The sequence below is a fragment of the Diuraphis noxia genome, unplaced genomic scaffold (genome assembly GCF_037042655.1).
Source record: "Diuraphis noxia isolate RWA-SAM2 unplaced genomic scaffold, SU_Dnox_SAM2 contig0004, whole genome shotgun sequence".
NCBI classification, from domain to species: domain Eukaryota; kingdom Metazoa; phylum Arthropoda; class Insecta; order Hemiptera; family Aphididae; genus Diuraphis; species Diuraphis noxia.
In genome coordinates this window covers 50,956,018-50,976,914 of record NW_028301714.1, presented here as the reverse complement: position 1 = coordinate 50,976,914, position 20,897 = coordinate 50,956,018, and the positions used below count along the sequence as shown (strand labels likewise).

The following is a 20,897-nucleotide window of genomic DNA, read 5'->3' as shown; positions in this document are numbered from 1 at the left end:
CCTTATAATGTATTACTTTTATTCTTTACACAATATTTTTCTTGTAAGTAATTAGGTGATTAAGTAATATGATTATGTAATAAACCTTATAATATTGTTCGGAGATAGAAAAAGACCCCGAAAGATCACTAGTAGAAGATTAATTTTTGTAATAAATAATTTCTCAAGTCTTGTATAGCTACATATTTAAAATTAGGACTTTAAGTTTCTATATCTGTATAGCTCTTTAATTCATCCTTATTCTGATCAATCAAAACCTATTATTTACTCGGGAGCCTGAGAATAGTAATCAAATTATAAACAGAGTGGGTCTTATTCGATTACTTATACATATATATATACATATGTATGTATTATATATGCTCACAAAGCCCCATGTTCACTCCCATTTTTTCTTTAATAATGTTTTTTTTTCAAATTCTGATTATTAGAATTTTTAAATATATTTACTTAAAGACCATATTTTAAAATTCTCATAATATGTTTTTTTTTTTTGAATTATACAATCTATACAAATTAAGTACAATAAGTGTATAATATTTATTTAATTTAAGGATTGTGATAAATCCTTCACTTCTGTGTCAATGAAAATGCATTTTTTCAAATGAGAACCTGCATAATTTTATCGCAATTATTAAGCATATTGTTTTATTTTTTTTTGATGCTATAAATAAAGCAAGATTCGAACAAGTAGCTTGGGAATTATATTAAAATGATATGCACATTATAAATAAAAATAAAAAACTGATGAATTCTTCAATGTAATAGGTATTAGGTGTAGGTTTAAAACTATGAATTATGGATGCTATGGTGATTTTACCATTATAATTTATTGTAAATATTAACTATCTGGGTATTAATTGTAATATAAAAATATAATATTTTTAATATTGTAAATACCTTTGTCGAAATATAATAATACTTACTTAAAAACGTACTAAACTTAATATTTCTTCTATTTTATATTTTAATGTAAAACCATTAATTATCCTTGTACTTGTTAAGTTTCAGAACATAAAGTTTAATAACTAAGAAAAAACTATAGGAAGCATTACAATTTTTTTTTAACATTATCATGCATCAATATTTAGAAAAAAATTCTTTGCTTACTTCAATATTTACAGCTAAAAAAAGTGTGGTTCTCAATTGAAAAAATAAATCGTATCATCACAGAATACTCCTTCAATGGTATTATAAAGATTTAAGTATTTTAAAGTATAGTGTTTGAACATGTTTAAAATTTAAAAAGACAGAACTTCAATACGATAACGTATATTAATAATGAAATATAAGATGGTTGCCCTATAAAATTGTTTCGAATCCAAATCCAATATATTTATGCATATGTTAAATATATAGATTATATAATATTGTAAGTTGTTATCGATTAATCAATTCATCAGTTATGGTTAAAAATTTGCAATTTTCCATTAAAATAATTATAATCAATTTTAAATTAATTAAGAGATCTTATATAATACTTGTATGTATTACATCGTATACTAGTGCCTGGCTCACTCACTTTTAAAATTTTTAATTTTACCATAAAGAATATTTGTACAGGATACAGATATGATACAAATATCTAAAAATCCAATAGTTAACACATCAAGTTTGGTAACTTTGGCTTAAGATTATGGTATATTATACCAATAAATAGTATTAAATAGTAATATATTATGGTATATTACTATTTAATTACTATAAGTTTATAAGCAATAACGATGTATCATCGAACTTAAAATATGAATCTAAGATTCGTTTATGCGCTGCACTCTCGGTGTGCGTTTAACACTATTCAGAATTAAAAGATTATCGATATTTAGTTTTCCATTCGTCCGAATTGGATAATGTTCCTTATAATTGTTGAAATGTTCAAAATTCAACCTATAAGCTCAACTTTGAATAGATAGTAATAATTTATTACTTGGAACTTTTTTGATATAATAAATAGTGTCCAAATAAAAAACAAACAAATATACAATCTAACACATTCTTTGCTTGATTCAGAATCTAAAATATTAGTCTGAGTTCAGTTAAAAATGATTCCTATTATAATTTAAAAAAAATGTATTTTATTTTATTTCTCTTTGTAATATTCATTCTTTAAATTACAAATTAAATATCGTTTAAATTTCTAAGACATTTATTTATAAATAAAAACGATATTAGCTTTACGGAATGATTCATTTAACTTTAGGCATTCATTATTTTAGAAAACACTGACGTTTTTGAAAATATATCTTTTACATAATTTTAAATCGTTATATCACGATGAATTTTGACGATTAGACTAGTAGACCAACATTTTAAGCAGTAACTATGTACCTTTACACTTTGATCATCTAAATTTTAAATACTTAGAAGTGATAACTAATATGAATTATGATACTACTAACTAGGTACTAGTCCGAATAGTCGATAGATCACCTGCATGGTATATAAATCATATCATTTAGTTTGTACAGCAATTATAAGAATTCTTTATTATTTTTTGACTATAACAATAAATGTTCTTTTTATCAATAAACCATTACTACCTTAGCAGAAAAGGCTTAAACAAGACTCAAAGTAAACCCACGTAAACCCGCGTAATCTGCATCTCTATCAACTATCAATTGATCCAATAGATAAATTTTACTTTGCTGAACGTCTATTATCTTATTTTAAAATTAAACTATATTACAGAGTTTTTTGTAAGAAAAACGTATAGGTTATTAGTGTTTACTGTAATAGAGTATTATTACTCTAGTTTGCTTTTTCTATCGGACAAAATAAATCTTGAATGATGTTAAACTATATTTTTTTTATATACATCCTTAATCGATTCTTTATATTTTATTGCTACATCTATATAGAAAAATAATATGTGTGGTAAGACTAGCAATTTGGAATTATTGTCTACTCTTTTAATTATAATCCGAAGAATGAAATGTAGGAGCATTTGCCGTTTTTATAATACTATATTATACTGAATTTTGATTTCAATTTGATTTCATTATAAACATCAACAAAAATAAAATTAAGCACCAGGACATGCATGTAGCTAAATTGCATAGCTAATACGCCGTCTTACAATTTATATTTCTCACAATAATAATGTAACACACAGTTGGCAACATTGTTCATTAATTCTAGGTTATGTTGTAAAACATTTTATTTGAAAAACACTGTTAACAAAAAAAATCACAATGTTTACATTATTTACAATAATAAGCATAAAAAAATAATAAAAAATTCTTACAAAATATACATTTAATTTACCGGTTCGAGTACTTATAAGTTCTAGAAATATTTATACCGTTTAATTGTTTCTTAATGTTGTACATATAATTATTGTTTAAGTTGTTTGTAAATTGAATGTCAGGTGAGTAATTTTAGTTACATCATGCATACGTTAGCGTACAAACACAGTAATGCTCACGACGATAGTATTTGGGCATGCGATTGGGGTGAATTGCGAACTATAAAAACTATAGATCGAGACGATTTTGATAAAGGTGATGAATCTGACGAAGAAGTACAAGAACTTTCATCAGACTGTATAGTAACTGGTTCCATTGATGAAACTGTGAAAATATGGAGTTATGATAAGGCGACCAATCTCAATCTTGACAAAACTCTTAGTGAACACACACTAGGTGTAATATCTGTTGCACTGAATTCAGATGCATCAATTATTGCATCCAGTGCATTAGATTCCACGTTAATGTTATGGAACACTACAACGGGAGAAAAAATAAAAACATTCTCAATTGGGCCTGTTGAATTGTGGACGATTGCATTTTCACCAGATGACAACTACATTATTTCTGGTAGCCATTCTGGTAAAATTAATTTGTTTGGAGTTGAAACAGGAAAACAAGAACAAACATTTGATACAAGAGGTATGTTAATAAATTTAGATAATAAATGTAAAATTAATATTCTTTTTTTATCGAATAGGAAAATTTACATTAAGCATTGCTTATAGTCCAGATGGCAAATACATAGCATGTGGCGCTCTTGATGGTATCATTAATGTCTTCGATGTTTTGTCCGGCAAACTTACTCACACTCTTGAAGGACATGCTATGCCAATTCGATCATTGTGCTTTTCGTCAGATTCAAAATACTTACTAACAGGAGCAGATGATGGTCAAATGAAAATCTATGCAGTACATCATGCTGAAGTATTGGGAACTGTATCTGGTCATGGTTCATGGGTACTAAGTGTGGACTTTTCACCAGACTGTAAAAGCTTTGTTTCGGGCAGTGCTGATAATACAGTTAAAGTCTGGGATGTAGCCAATCGTAGTTGTTTAAACACTTTAAAAGAACATAAAGACAAAGTATGGTGTGTGAAATATAACTCTACTGGAGATAAAATGGTGTCAGTATCTGATGATGCGTCAATTAATATATACTCATCACTTTAGTAATCTGACTATCTTTTAATGTATATAATATTAATTAATCGTTTTTGTATTGATGTATATAATATATTATAAGCAATACACATCTATTTCAATTTTTGTCTGTGTAAAAAATGTAATTTAATTTTGAGTTAATATTTACACAATTACCTTATACATATCCTTTGTGTGTTTTTTTTTATAAATATCAGCGAATAAATTAGTAAATTTTACTTGTATATGATCCTGAAATATATATCAAACGAAAACTTCTGCTTTTTAATTTGAAATTCCCCTATCACATTTTGGGTATTTTTATTCATTATAAGGCTTGTAGTTTTTTTTAAACTCGTGCAATTAGTAAAAAAGTGTTAAAAGCATTAAAAATATAATTGAAAACACAATTTATCTTAAAAAGATACCATAAATTAAAGTATGCATTTTATTTAACAGTCATATTATAATATACATTGTATTACAATTTATTTAATACACAAAAATAAATTAACTTTTAAAAGGATAATGTCTCCATTCAAATCATTATCAAACTAATTTAACAAGTTCAACACCCGTTTATTTGTGTCACTACGTTTTAAATTTACATTCAATATGTTAAAAAAACAAAACATGGTTAATGGTTATGTAATCAAACATTATTTATGGTTAAAAGTTTTGAAAGATTTAAGTTGTATTGTACAGAGCGTGTTAGAAAAACCTGACTAATGGAAAATAAAAATTTGATCATTTGATAAACATTTTATGGATACCAAATAATTTAAGTCTAAGGGCCAGTTGTACCGTCTACGGTTAAACTTCGATTACGTTTAATCAGCTGATAACAGATATTTAACCGTGCAAATTCGGCCAATTAAACTCCGGTTAACTTTAATCAGAGACGGTACAACTGGCCCTAACCTGTCCGATAATTTTCAAAAATAATATTTTGAAAAAAGTTATTACATTTTGAATAAATTTACTCCAAATAAATATTGATATCTTAAAAATTCAACTTCTTAACTCAAATAATAATTTTTAACGTTTTTCCAAAACAAAAAAAGGTAATAATATTGAATAATTTTATTTTCAGCATTAAAAAGCGGGTAAGTGGATGTTACTCTGCTGTACAGTAGTTCACAAGTGGGTTACTTTAATGGATGGTATTAAATTAAATTTCAATGATAAAATATCATTGTATACGAAAAACAATTGATTCTGAGTGGATACGGTTTGTCAGTCTAAGGATGCTATATTAATTATACTGTTATTAAAAAAAAAAAAAATTTGGCTAGATACATATAAGATAAATTCATCAAATCAAATTCATTATGTACCCGACTTACTCAGTCATTAACAACATTAATTATTCAAATTAAAATATATAGTTTACTCTAGAAATTTCAAGTACCCACAAATAATATTTTAAAATAACAACAATATAACTAAAATTATTATTTCTGGTTATGTAAAATGTAATTTCATCCAAACTTGAAATAACTAAAAAAAAAAAAACGGTGGATGTACAGTTTTTAGATTTTTTTTGTTACAGAATTAAAACTTACGCGGAACCTTGTTTTAAATTTTCAATCCTTAGCTATTAAACTTAAATGTTTTATAAATTTTGTCAAAATTTTAACTTTAAACAGTTATAAAAAAAAAAGCAAGCCAATGTATTTTTTATATTTTCCAACTGCCATTACATCAACTTATGGGGCACCTTATAATAAATTTCAAGTGTTTTTACCCATGAATAAAATTTTATAGACATGTATAAAATCAAAAACTAAAAATACAAATTTCAAATGTCTATAAATTACATAAAAATTATTTTACTTTAAAAATTTTATCAAGTATAGGAATTAATAGAATAAAAATATGATGTAAATATCAAGTTTCCGCAGTTATTAGTTTTTGAATAATAATAAAATATCAGTGCAAGAAAAATTGAATGAATATTGAATATCCAATGTAAAATATTCAAATGCGAAACAAATTTTTTATTTGATAAAATTGGACAGACTTATAAAGAATCTTATTAGGTTAGATTAGGTTGAATTTTCAAATGGTAGATTTAATAAGATAAATTTTATGAATTTCTAAAACTAAAAAAATTGCAAATTTTCGTGATTTTTCCGCATTTTATCAAAATTTGAACTTTCTAATAATATGCTTATTAAATAAAAATTGCTACTATATATTTATTATTTTTTAACTAACATTATAACAATATATTAGAAGCCTTGTGTTACATTATTTTGAAGCTTTTTTACCGAACGAATAAAATGTTATTGTCATTTATAATAAACTAAAAAGATTTAAATTTTCAAATATTTATAAATAACTAAAAAAGATTTGAAGTATTTTGAAAATTTTATCAAGTATAGAAAATGCCAGCATAAACATTCAGTGAAAACTTAATGTGTCTACGGTAATTTGTTTTAGAGTTACACCAATATCTAAAATTGATTTTGCGTAAAAATTCCTGTTTTCCTTAATTTTTTTTTGTGTTTTTCTTGTCGCTTTTGAAAACTACTGAGAATTTGACCTACCCAATTCACCAATTTAAGAAGACTACACCCGCATATGTTACCTCCGTCTTACAAGTGCGCAACATACCAAATTTTAGGATCAGCAGATCAGGTTTAGGTTCGTTGGTTTAAAATTAAGAGTGAAATGATCTCTCATAAAAATTAAAGGTAACATTATTATCTAAGGCTTATCATAGGATTTTTATTATATTATAATTTGAAAGCGAGTTATGAGTATTTTATAAATATTTTTCACTTACAATTTTAAAATACTCATAACTCGTTTTAAATTTTAAACTAACGGAGCTAAACCTGATGTGTTATGCGTAAAATTTGTTATGTCACGCACTTGTAAGACGGAGACATACATTCGGGGGTAACGTCCTCTTAAGGAACATATTTCTATTCTGTTAGATTTTAATGTTACATAAGGAGTGTCATATTATCAAGCTCCTTATTTTCAAATAAGAACCAACCATTTAAACTGTATATTGTTACTTGCTTGTAAATTTTATATTAATAAAACTTATCTACATCAGAACCGTTTGAGTTACTTAAAAATTATTCAAGTGTCTACAGAAAGAATAATATTCAATAAGCATACATTACGAGTATAGGTACACACCTAAAGCATTAAAGTGTAACCGTGTAAGTCAAAATTTTTCATACGTGAAATTAATTTTATGTCAGCAGAAGATTTTTTTCCTGTTTGATTTCTTTGGGGACGTTTCTTTTGGTTCACTGTATATAGACTACAGAGTGTCCCGTGAGGATATACCCATTAGCCGTAGAGGGGGACTTACCGCCCGGATAAAAACCAGTCTTTTGCCGTTTTACCTATATACTAAAAAATTATTAAAAATCCTGAGATTAATGAAAATTAAATGTTGAAAGGTCAAAATTTTTAGAAAAATAAATTCTATAAAATAGGTATCTTTATTTTTTTAATAATTAAAAAATAAGTTACATGAAGCTCTTGTCTACGTGAGTCTATAATAATAATAAAAAAAAAAACAGATTTATGATATATTTAGTATCTCAGGAGATATCGTAATGCGTAAATCCTTGCGGGATATTCTGTATATTATTTAGTTTATTTTTTCCACAAATCATGATCCCATTGAACTCCATACACCATATAACGATCTTTATAAAAACTTATAGTATTTCAAATAAAACATAAATTTAAATTAAGAAGCAAATTTCAAATTATATTTTAATACTCTGTGAAATGGGGACTGTACGTAAGTAAACCAATTAGAATTTTACTACCTGTTGATAAATACAAAATACTTGTCAATATTGAATACAGATATTTGACGTTTAAATTTTGATAAAATTGGCTTTTATTAAAAAAAAAAACAATTTTAGTTATTTTATATTCGTGGGAACTTTAATTTATATGTATATTATTTTAATTTATTACACACGTTACACATTGACATTATCAAAATATTTAGATTATATTGTAAATTATTTCCTAGGTATTTAGATCACTATTTACGAACCAATGCACGCAACGTTTTACGTCAAGTAATAAATCTAGTATTGACTCTAACGTCAATTACAAATTTTTTTTTTTTACACAATAATATATACAATCTGTAAAATTATGTACATTTAGCATATTTGATAAGGGTTACAATAATACACGTGTACATGAGTAAGAAGTCATCCATTAAAGGCACTTGACTGGAAGGTGTATGAAACTAGTTAATTTATAATTAATACTGATTCATTTTCTATTTTTTTTTTTTTTTTGATTTTTGATATTAGTTTCCTAGCAAGTCACGGCACCAACTCCTTTATAATCGACGCTTGGGGTTGCCAGGTAATGTTTGCATGGGCGGATAGTTTTTTAATGAGTGATGGGTTTTGGTGTGTTTGCACTGTTTGCAGCCGGGCATGAAAGATTTTGTAGAAACGTATAGCTTCATCTGTCACGGTTTTAATTGACAGGCCATTATGTATAGTGTAATTCGAAACAAAGGGTGGAGCATTAGTAATTTTCCGAAAAGCAATATTCTGAAATTGTTGAATTTTGTTAGTATTGGACGCTTTTGCTGTACCTCATAGTTGAAGACCATATGTCCAAAGAGGTTTGAGTAATGTTTTATACATAAGAACTTTAGTTTTTAAACTGGAGTGTTTGTTATTTGTAAGTAGCGTTCGTAGACTGCGAAGACGGTCGTTTAAGGCAAGTCTTTTTGTACGGATATGGCTATTCCAAGTGAGGTGCTTGTCCAAGTTAAGTCAAAGATATCTAACTGAGCCAGATGTGGGGATAAATTACAAAAATAAATAAAATATGATGAAATTATATATTACTATAATAAATGCGATGTTTTAGTCAAAAATAAATTCAACTTACCATAGATATTTAACTTGCATTTGCTAACCACACTCGCACTGACCCGGTACATATTTAATTTGACCATAATTTTTCTCAGCCAGAGTGGAGAGTTTGTAAATTTTCTTAGGGAAAAAATAGGATCATTGTTTATCGTTGGTTGATGTCACAACCCAGCCGAGTAGCGACACGGGTTTATGAGAGGTACGTACGAATTGCGGCCATACAATAACGTATATAAATATATGTTACAGTGAATGATGTTAAACATTAAAATAACGTTATTTTCTAGTAAATAACAATAATTACCTAACAAACTAGTGATTATCGTGGTTCATTATTTTTTGGGTGTGATTATCGATAATGTCTACATACGATGGAAAATGTTGTTATATAATGTTATCTTAATGGTATTACTGTATTAGATACCTACTAGATAGTATAACAGCCGCAGTAGATAGAACTTCGGACTAAGATATTCTGTAATATATAAATAAAGCATAAATAAGCTTAGTAGGGCTTATTAGTGTAGGACTTTATTGTAAATATAATCACCATTATATAGATAATATTTTTGTCAGTTTTTCACGGTACGCATAGGATAGACGTCGCCATTATATCGTCAAATTATTTTTGCAAAATAACATGTTATAAAATATTAATTATTTTATTATGGACTATATTATTATCGATTTTGATTAGAACTAAATGATTTAACATTTATTTACTTTTTTATTACATTTCATAAACAATTTTTTGATTGACTTGTGAGTAGTGATCATATTTATAATTATTGTTATTTATTTTTGTTAGTTGCTTAAGAACCTCTGATTAAAATATACGAATTACGTCCTGTATTTTTTGGGGACGCAATTCATATATATCTTTTTTACGGGACGCAACTAAAGTGACCTTTTCTTAACCCATAGTTCCTCGACAGACGTGAGATTGTGTGAATTTCTAACTTATTATCAACCAATTTACTTTATTTCTAATAGGTATAAAAATCCCCGAGAAAAAAAATCCCCCGACTACAATATTACTCATAAAGTCATAAACACATGAAAATTATTTTAATATTGAATTACAAATAGGTACCTATATTATTTATCATTCTTAGTTCTTACCATTCAAACAATCTATGTATTATTCAATATTATAAATAATTTTACATAAATTCCTAATATATATTTAAATAAATATTTCAAATGATCGAGTCAATATGCAATAAAATATAGGTGGGTTATAATAATTAATAATACATTTATACTCACAGTAGATTTTTAATTGTTAAAAAATAGTATATAAAAATATTTTTATCATTATTTTTATCACAGTTATAGTTAATAGTTATTGAATTGAAGTTAACTTGTAATTCGTTTTCTTTAACCCTTCAAAAGTACCATTGTACCAACTAGATTTTATTTTCTGAATATTATTATATTCTATTAACAAATAAACGTATCGCTCATTCACTATATATGTTCAAAATATTAAACTGAATTTATAGTGTTTGTATCACCGTTTATACTTTTATAGACATACCTATCAACTAATAATATATAAAATATAACTATAAAATATATGTTTATATAACCACATAACAATGTATGAATATCAACAATCAAATATTCAAATGTAATTAACAAGAAACCTTCAATATGATTTTATGTTTAAATAAAAAGAAAACATTTTTTAAATTTGTTGTACTTTTAAATTTGTATTTTGTATATTATTATATGTATACTGATATTCAATAATCAATATGACAATATCACATATTTATATTATTTATACTATCTTAGTTACATTAATCTTACATCAACCGTGTGGCGTGTGTGTTCTCACATATTATAAAAAGATAATCATTCTTTTAATTTGTTTCAACCCATTGAACTATATATTATTGGTATTATTATATTATTATTATATGTTTCAACCACAAAATACCACTTTGATAATATTATAGTAACCCGCTTAAATACATTCTCTGTGATGTTTCAAGGAGAATCGAAAGCTAAATTAGTCAGGAACAGCTGATAAGAGCCTAAATTGATTGTTTATTTGATAAATGCTATCACGCCGCGGTGTGTGAATATTATAGTGAATGGCCGTAGTGTGCTACTGTGCAATACATCATAATCCTTTTCCATTTCCACACATTTTCACTTCGCTCCTCCTACACTAATAGACACATCTACTGGTCGTGTTAGTCTAATGACCACTGCAGAGGACTTAGAATTATCGGATTCAGAGAAGGTTCAACCTTGGAGCACAGACAGCGGCATGGAATCAATGACTGACAGCAATAAGGATCTAACGCCAACGTCTGAAAACTTCGATGACGATGAAGAAGTTCGTTAATATATTTATATATTACTATCGATATTTCATTATTCGAACACTTTTTTTTTACATATTTTTCACTATGTGTAGGATGAAACTTTGGGCGAACGTCTATGGGCTTTAACTGAAATGTTTCCAGATTCTGTAAGAAACAGCACCAAAAAAATAGTTAATACCACTGGTAAAGTCATTTTAGGTAAGATATTAGTTTGTACACACCATAAACCCCTACTAATTGCAAACAATTTACAGAAACTTACTTATTTGCGTGTACTTCAACATGGTACATCTCAACGACAGCGGCTTTGTTACTTATGCCTGTATTATTTGAAACTGAACGCATACAGATGGAAGAAGCACAGAAAAATCATTCAAAACAAGTAAGTATCTTAATTACATATTTATTAATAAAGAAGTATATTTTTAAGTTTGCTAATATATTTTTGTTTTGTTTTAGCTTCTTCTTGGTCCTGGTAGTGCCGGTAACTTGGGCGGTGGAACTACTATGTTACCCAATTAATATATTTTCGGCGCTTATTTTATTTTTAACCTATCTACCTTAGTTTTGGCTGAAAAAAAATATTTGTATCCTTGTAGTTTTGGAGTTTTATTTTTATTCCTTTTTTTACTAGAGATAAGTGAATTTAATTTAAAAATATAATAAAGACACTTAAAAAATCATATTTATTATGAAACATGTTTACAAATCTGAATGATAGATACACATGTTTGAGTAGTCCAGTATGTATGTCACAACTTATTTAACAAGTTTTATTAATAAAAATGTAAATTATAATATGAAGATATTATTCCTTTCAACTTACAGAAAAAATTATATTTTACCATATTTTTTTTATGAAGACAAAATTGATGTGTTTGTTATACACATAATAATGATTTTTTCCCAGAGTTATTGTCTACAGACAGCTCAATAATATTATTCTGTAAGATTTTATGTAAGTTAATTAAACAATTTTATTTGCAGTACATGTGTAAGTAATTTTTTTGTCTATTACAAGATTATTTATTATTTTTACATGTGTTACACTGGAGTACACTGGAGAAATTTCCCATTTAAATGTGTGCAATGCAATCATTTTTATATAAACCAGGTATGAGATTAACAGCATGTTGGATTGATGCTTACCATTTTAATATACTACTAATGTTCTTAGGTACAAATGGAAGGGAAATTGAATTAGTGTCATCCTAGCTTTGGCCTTTGATCGTGTTTGTGTAAAAAGACTACCAGGTTCCAAAATGTATAATATAATAATATATTGTCTTGTAACCAATGTCTCTAAGTTTTAGGGCATTTGTATTTAGTTATAGATTTAATATACTTAATTAAAATCATTTGGTTTTTAATTGAGCAAAACATTTATCTATTAATTACTGAAAACTGAAATGTTTATTTATAATTATTCATAATAATTTAATTGTTGCTGCTTAGAACATGGTATATTCCCATGCCTATTCTAATTCTAATTATTTGTAAAAGATTTATAATTTTAAGATGCAATAAGTAACTGGTCAAAATTATAATTATTTTATTATATTGTATACCTAATTTGAGGCAGACGATTTGATAAATATCAAAGCAGTCTTTAATAATAAATAAAAAAAACCCAGCGAAAAATGAAATAGCTGTATATTGAGATTAATTTAAATATAAAGCTATTTTAATTGAAGGTGCCTGGTGCTGTTTATTATTGATTTATATATCATATATAAGTAGAGCCCAGATTTCTATGCAATTGCATATTTTTTTCCTTTTAATATTTTTGGATTGTTGTCAGTTATCTCCACGAATCATCATAATTTGAAGCTAATGGAGAAATTATTTTTTTGCATATTTCTGCATATTTAAAGGTTATTGCATATTTTTGCATATTTTGGCAAAATTCAAAATTTATTGCATATTGAAGCGAAAATTAAAAACAAAATTAAATGATATTTTTTCCAAAAACAAAGGCCTAACAGTATTACGTAACATTAATAAAGTATTAATAGGGGAAGCGGAAGTGGTTCTACTAGATCAAAACTATAAAGATCCAATGATTTTAAGCTCTTTTAAATTTGCTCCAATAACTTCGGTAGATGTTGACCGATCATTTTCAATATACAAGCATTTATTAACAGATAGACGGCACAGTTTTACCGAAGAAAAACTTGAATATCATTTAATAATTAATTTTAACAATAAAGAATAAAAACACACATTTTGAGTTGTATATTTTGTTTTTTTTTTAAATATAAATAATTATGTATTTATTTGTATGTGTTTAAATTTAAATATTTGTATTTTTTTCGTGCTTAACATAATTTTTAATTTTTTAATATAACTTTTTTTATTGCATATTTTTTGCATATTTTAATGATTTTCACTGCATATTATATGGCATATTTTGATACTTTTTAGTGCATAATTATCCGGGCTCTATATATATAAGTAATAGGTTAAATCAGAGGTATTCAAACTGTGCGTCGCGAGAGTTTGCAAAGGGAGCCAAAGCACCAAAAACCAACATCATACCTAGGTCTTGTTTACTTATTATAAATATTATTTGCAATCATTATGGAAATGAAAACGATACACCTTACAATTCAACCATTTGAAGTTTTATTTCTAGTACTAAAATCACTGCTATTATCACCCATATTGAATCCATGTGTTGTTTCAATTTTTCATAATAATTTGGGAGCTGTTAAAATATTGTGAACCCCCAAAGGAGTCGCATGCTGAAAAAGTTTGAATACCTCTGGGTTAAATGATTGGGTTTCATTATCCAAAAACCACTCTTGTTTTTGAGGCCAATAAAACATCACATTCAACATCAAGTTGGCTAAATTGGATGAACAAATAAACCATTTTAATATTAAAACATTTCCTGGACAATGCAAAGATGTTTTACCGAGATTCCTAATATTATAAATTATAATCAGATAATGAAGATTTTGAACAAGAGCACAGTCTATTCTGTGGTATTGTACCATGATGTATAACAATAACAATGAGTGACAGAGATGATAATCAAATAGCTAAAGGAATAAACTATGATAAATGTAATACATGTATTAAATGTGCTTTTTAGAAATATAAAAATTATAAACCACTAGTAAGCAAGCATTTTTTAAAGTTGAAAACTTAAAACCCAATTTTGTTCAACATTACACAACTTTCTTGTAATAATGTTACTTTACAGTCTACAGCAATGTTTAAATAATATTATATTCTTGTAAAAAGTGGATTATGTCTCAGTGATTTTAATGAGAAAATAAATAATACTTACATTTGTCATAAAAAGATAATATATTATATTATCAACACTACTATTGCTATTGTCTCATTATTTATTATTTACAAATAAACACTTAAATGTTGTTCTTTTGAAATGTAATTCATAATTAGAAATTAGAATTAAAATATTAGTGCTATGTCCCTTAATAAGGGATAATATGTGTCCCAATTATTGATTCCTTCCCACTTCGTTTCAATAAGATATTTATAATAGTCAATTATATTTCTTAATGTATAAAATATATTATTATACAAAACAATATTTTGGAAGTTGTATCAGCAGTACCATACATATTTGTTTACAATTTTCAGCCTCAGTCTTTCTTTCATGAACCTTCTATCCTTTGAGGCACTGATTATGTGCATTAAATATTTAAATACTATTATTGCAATAAGGTAGTATAACTCATGCAATTAGTTTCAAAACTGCAAGTAGATCACCATCTAGATAAGAGAGTATAGACGAGATAGCTCATTAAACGGGTGTCACTGGAATCATTTATGTTTGTAGAAAATTTTGTGATAATTGAAACATGTGCAAATTGTTCAAATTAATTTTAAAAATAGATCATAATATAAGGACCAGAATTAATTGTTTTATTTATTATGATACCAATATTATACATTAAATATCATTTTATTTTACACATGTTATAAATAATTTTTGTAACAAAGTTTTTATCATACTAATATAAATTTCATATATACAGTAGAACATCAATATACCAATAATCTTAAGTCAAAATAAATACCATTTACTAATCCAATCTAACCTTAGTAAGTTTAAGAAATTTATTTCCCTTAATCTTTTACTTTTAATGAAGTTCTACTGTACTTGCTTACTATATTTTATTTTATATTAATAATATAATATAAAATGTATATACAATTGATTTCAGATAATAATTCATACTAAATTTCAAAAAAAAAAATGAATAGGTAGACCACTAAACCATATCCTATAAATTGTTGTATAGGTAACATTAAATTAATTTATAACCATGTTTGACTCTACCATTGATTCTAAAGCTGGCGGTGTGGAATATTTAACTTTCTTGTTATTTTTCTGATTTTTCCTTAAGAATAAAAATAAAAAATAAAAATAAATTTTACAGTAATAGTATAAAATAATTAAATAAATATTAGTATCATTACTTATTTCCATAATGCTGCAAAAAACTCTTTGAAATATTATGAACTTCTTTACAATGAGCATTTCGTGTTTCAGAATTCCAAAACTGGGTTTCACATGTTTCAATGAAACATTTGAACTGTAATATTATATATATATATATATTTTTTTTTAAATAAATAAAAAGTACTTTCATTTTTAATACTTATTGTATTTTTATTTTATGCTTAGTAATGTGAAATACCATTGGTTTTTTAACAGAGGAGGCTTCAAAAAAGTAATCATGTGTTTCGCTCAAATGTAAATCCAAGAGATGTGCAGATTGTAATAGTTTACGGCAATGAATGCAAGAATAGCGATGATTTGAATTATAATGTAATTCGTAATCAGCCATTGATGTGAAATTAGAATTGCAACCATTCACATTGCATTGAAAATTATCAGTACATCTGAAAATTATTTCAGTTATTTCCAGGTTTAAAATGTTATTCAATAGAAAAAAATTTTTTACCTTTGTTCATCGGATTCTTCAGTAATTTCAAAAACTCCTACTCGTCTATAAACTTTCAACGATTCATCGACTGATTTGAAAAGACCGTCGTCTAAATATTTGAGTCCTGTGCCATGTTTAAGTAATTGTTGAAGTTTCTCCATGCTCGTCATAACTTATATGATTGGAACTTAGAACTTAGAAGTATACAGCGTTATTCTATTTAGTTATTGTACTATTACAAATTACAATACAATTTACAATAATTAAAAACCGGTATTTTTGTCTGATACTCCATAACATAATAAATATTTATCATATTATTATCAAAGTATTCTACAGATAACGATCAATGCTAAGATCTTATCCATGAAGATTAGAGATAAGGAGACCAAACTCCTATGAGCATAGATAATATAAGAATATTATATTATTATCTATGCCTATGAGCCGCCAGTTTTTAAAGTCGCCGGACAAAAGTCGCACGGTTATACTGCCACCAGGAGCGCGTCGTTCGATTATAGTGGGCTACATTTTACAATAATTATAGCATGGCGTAGTATTATAGTATTATTATTCTATTCTGTGGTATTATACTATAATAGGAATTATGTATGTTTTTCGAATTAAACATGATTTATTATTCCTTGCAAATAATTTATTACTTTATGATTTAGATGTTAGATCAGATCTAAAACATGTATACAGAATTAGGGGGATATTGGTTAAAATTGGTTCAATAATAAAAAACAAATATATTATTATAATTAGCTATTAAACACATGGACATGGATGATTTCCATATGATTATTTATTATTGAATTCATCAAAATATTAAATTTATAAACAGACAATGTATACAATGATAAGGTTTCAAATAATTTTTATTATTATTTTGTATTTGTTTGATTATTTAAATAAAACAATTATACATAAAACCAGAGTAATTTGTATTTTTTTTTTACCTAAACATTAAAAATGGTTAAGTGCTGTTTTGTACCAGGGTGTAATACTGGTTATGCTTTAGATGTCAAACAACAAAAATAAATTGGATTAAAAAATAAAAGTTTATTTAAAGCACCCAATGTAAAAAAAAAACAAAATATCTTAACCTTAATTATGAATAATAATTTTCCTATTTAATTACAAAATGACAAAATGCTTACAGAAAAGTGCTATATATGTGAATTGCATTTCGAAGAGAATGATATTCTACCTTTTGACGAGACTATCTTAAATGATGGAACAGTCAATAAAATTAAAAGAATTAGACCCATATTAAAAGCAGTGGCAGTTCCATCTAGTGTTTTTTTTTTAAATTTTGATTATACGAAATGTAAACAAAGTGCTATTATAAATTATGTGATAACGTAAATTCCGACTCTGGATTTACGGTTCAAATAATTGGGTATATAGTATCATAGAACAGTATAATATAGTATTTTATAAAGCATTTGATTGTGACTATTGTTATATTACTCCCGGTTCTTAGTGGCGAATCCTTAACCCACATGCTCACGTGTTTCTAAACAAACACACGTAATATGGTCGTAGTTGCCGATGGATTTATTAAAAAAAAGAACGTGTATTATGTAATAATAAAAATAATACGAATCAAATTGTACATTGGTTAAGTCTATATAAGATATTATAGTTCATGATATAACTTTTCAATAATGATTATTAACAATAAGTATGTAATTTGAGATATTTTAAATGATTAAATTTTCTTTTGGCCACTTGAACTTTATCATTTAAAAAAATACAGACACAACGATGTAAAGATTACCTATCACACAACAATATGTTATGTAATATTCAAAACCGTAATAATTCAGATTTTGGTGTCGAGAGAAGTTTTTTTAGTTACCACATAAAAATTTAAAATAAATTATCATGATGCCACATGAAGTTTATTGGGCCAGAAAAGCGCAATAACTATAATTTATAGAACATTATTTAGATTTTACCCCATTTATATAATCATATTATAAAAGTTGTTTTGCTTTAATGGAGATGTCTCACTTGTAAATGTATTCAGTTATTCATACAAGTGCAAGACATAAATAACTTATGTTCAGCAGCTACCAATAGGATCATAATTATTTAATATGTAATATGTATTTCTCTTCAACAGGACTTTTCAAAACGACAACAAGTCGAAGACAAAACAAACAGATAAATCTTTAATACTTATTAGTTATTACTTCTACAATTTACGTCCAATCATATTTCCGAGTTTAAATCTTATTTTTTAATTAGACCATTGGTATGTACTATGCGGATGCGCCTATATTCATTACAGTTCCTCTCAAGTATACGCGGTAAATGCATTGTGCACTCATTACGACCAGACTTAATTAATTTATTATTTTATATACTCTAAATTGAAATTCAATGATAAATAATTGTTTTAGAAAAACGATTCTTAGAGGATATTTGTTGAATTCAAACTGTAGACTCTATTTCTGAGAATAATAAATAATTTATTTTTTAATAGAAATGTGATAGGTTGAACTACCTAGTTTAATAAAATTATGAATTTGGTCTTATACATTGATTTATAATACATTACACATGCTTTTTACGTTCATAAAATGATAATTCATTAATAGGTAGTATAATATAACACTAAAATAAAATACTCATATTATAATATAATATAGAGTATAGGCATTCATATGAATTTGTTTGATACGATATTGTGAGTCGTGACTACATAGTAATTAACTACAATACATAAAAATCATGTATATAATACATTATGAAGAAACAGATTATTAGCTATAATGTGTAGGACCTTACTATTAAAAGTACCAGCTATATACCTAATACAAGAAAATAATAAAATAACTACCTATATGGAATGGCATGGACTTTAACGGTCATTTTCCTAATTTTGGTCAAATACGTGATCATAGTCCATGCCATATGCCCATATTATAATTAATCATTTATATACGATATACAATTAGAGTTCAGTCTTTAAAATTATATCACATTTATCAATACTTACTGCTGTGTATAAACAAACCAACATAACATTGTAGGTATAATATTATACCTTTTGCCTTTATATTCGTTACACAATAAATGGGTAAAAAAATGTGACTTCCACGAACACTGCAGCTTAGATATATATATTAAAAATTAGGTCCAACCTACTTTTTCAAATTTTTTATATGCTTTTATTTAATTTTTGAAACTGATAGTGGTTGTACGCTCATCTACTTGAACTCTTTAAAAAAACATCATAGAACGTTAGATTGCGTATTTTTGGGTGGAAAAGTTATTGAAAGTACTCAACACTGATTTGTTAAAATAAACTTCAGTGCGAGGTGCGACTTAACTATCAAACATCAGACATGGGTACGAAAAACACAGCAACTTCTGAGACAACCTACTACTAAGTTGAAGAATACTTTATAATGTTATAATTAGTGATGGGAATTATTCGAATATTCGAACATTCGAATGTCAGTATTCGATGCCACAACAATACAATACTAATGAAAATTATTCGTTAAGTTTTCGTGCATCACAAAACGTTTAATAATAATATTATATTATAAATTATAATATTATAAAATACTGGAATATCATAATTAAATTATTATTAATAATAATGTATAAGTTACAACAAAAAAATAATAAATAAATAAATGGTAACTATGAACAGTACGAACAAGGTACCTGCAAGATAAGAACTATTTTCGTATTTAGGCCGATTAATCATTGACATACATTATCCACAGTTGTGTAGATATGAATTAGTTATTAATAATAAATAGTATAAAAAGTTTGCCATGGAAAAACGGATAAAACAAATTAGGTATTGTAGCATCGAATACTGATATTCGAATGTTCGAATATTCAAATGTTCGAATATACATTACATTACTAGTTATAATTTTTAAGTTACTCGTATATATATTGATGCAAACTAGACATTTGATTAAGGGGGTGCTTAATCTCCAGGTTTTTTTTGTAACTTAATGGGACCTAACATTTTAAGCAATTTCTTAGGGTGATAATTTTGACTTAAGTTGTGCTCAGGACCCAAAGCACCCCCCTAATCGCATCAATGGCTTATTATTATATATACATTTATGATACTTTTATTCGAATATTGAACACGATAAAATAATTGTTTTTATCTTTTCAACCAAAAATTACATAACGTATATTACGTATATTCAAATTTTAAATACACACATATATGAATATATCACGTATAATATAAATATTGTTGTGACGCGGCGTGACGAAGCTTCTGTAGCAATCATTCATGCAACTGGATTGAGTGTACGTATCACCCACTGCCACTAGTCCTCCGATGGGTGACCACTCGGATTCTTA

General features: G+C 26.4%; 3 protein-coding genes across 4 annotated transcripts; 2 read left to right on the top strand and 1 right to left on the bottom strand.

Moving 5' to 3' along the window:
* The first annotated feature begins 3,193 nt into the window (after positions 1-3,193).
* Positions 3,194-4,663, top strand: LOC107166843 (uncharacterized). 2 transcript variants are annotated; one of them, XM_015515658.2, is made up of 3 exons: positions 3,194-3,367; positions 3,501-3,887; positions 3,946-4,663. In XM_015515658.2, the coding sequence occupies exons 1-3, from the start codon at positions 3,361-3,363 to the stop codon at positions 4,416-4,418; spliced, it is 867 nt and encodes a 288-aa protein (XP_015371144.1). In that variant the 5' UTR covers positions 3,194-3,360; the 3' UTR covers positions 4,419-4,663. The 2 variants fall into 2 exon arrangements, with proteins under 2 accessions (XP_015371144.1, XP_015371142.1); XM_015515656.2 differs by having other exon boundaries at positions 3,194-3,887.
* Positions 4,664-11,363: 6,700 nt separating this feature from the next.
* mge (translocase of outer mitochondrial membrane 22 homolog mge) lies at positions 11,364-12,411 on the top strand. The gene is made up of 4 exons (XM_015515653.2): positions 11,364-11,624; positions 11,706-11,811; positions 11,868-11,995; positions 12,073-12,411. The coding sequence occupies exons 1-4, from the start codon at positions 11,487-11,489 to the stop codon at positions 12,133-12,135; spliced, it is 435 nt and encodes a 144-aa protein (XP_015371139.2). The 5' UTR covers positions 11,364-11,486; the 3' UTR covers positions 12,136-12,411.
* A 3,081-nt stretch (positions 12,412-15,492) lies between these two features.
* On the bottom strand, positions 15,493-16,932 carry l(2)k10201 (zinc finger protein 511 lethal (2) k10201). Its single transcript, XM_015515665.2, has 4 exons — positions 16,560-16,932; positions 16,293-16,497; positions 16,072-16,187; positions 15,493-15,992 (listed from the first exon to the last, which is right to left on the bottom strand). The coding sequence occupies exons 1-4, from the start codon at positions 16,709-16,711 to the stop codon at positions 15,905-15,907; spliced, it is 561 nt and encodes a 186-aa protein (XP_015371151.1). The 5' UTR covers positions 16,712-16,932; the 3' UTR covers positions 15,493-15,904.
* Positions 16,933-20,897: the final 3,965 nt, after the last annotated feature.

What these genes read in the sequence shown, in the direction of transcription:
- mge (XM_015515653.2), top strand. Translation starts at nt 11,487, where the DNA reads ATGACCACTGCAGAGGACTTAGAATTATCGGATTCAGAGAAGGTTCAA. An exon ending in ACTTCGATGACGATGAAGAA is followed by an intron (nt 11,625 to 11,705) that starts GTTCGTTAATAT and finishes CACTATGTGTAG; the next exon opens with GATGAAACTTTGGGCGAACG. An exon ending in AGAAAAATCATTCAAAACAA is followed by an intron (nt 11,996 to 12,072) that starts GTAAGTATCTTA and finishes GTTTTGTTTTAG; the next exon opens with CTTCTTCTTGGTCCTGGTAG.
- LOC107166843 (XM_015515656.2), top strand. Translation starts at nt 3,389, where the DNA reads ATGCATACGTTAGCGTACAAACACAGTAATGCTCACGACGATAGTATT. An exon ending in ACAAACATTTGATACAAGAG is followed by an intron (nt 3,888 to 3,945) that starts GTATGTTAATAA and finishes TTTATCGAATAG; the next exon opens with GAAAATTTACATTAAGCATT.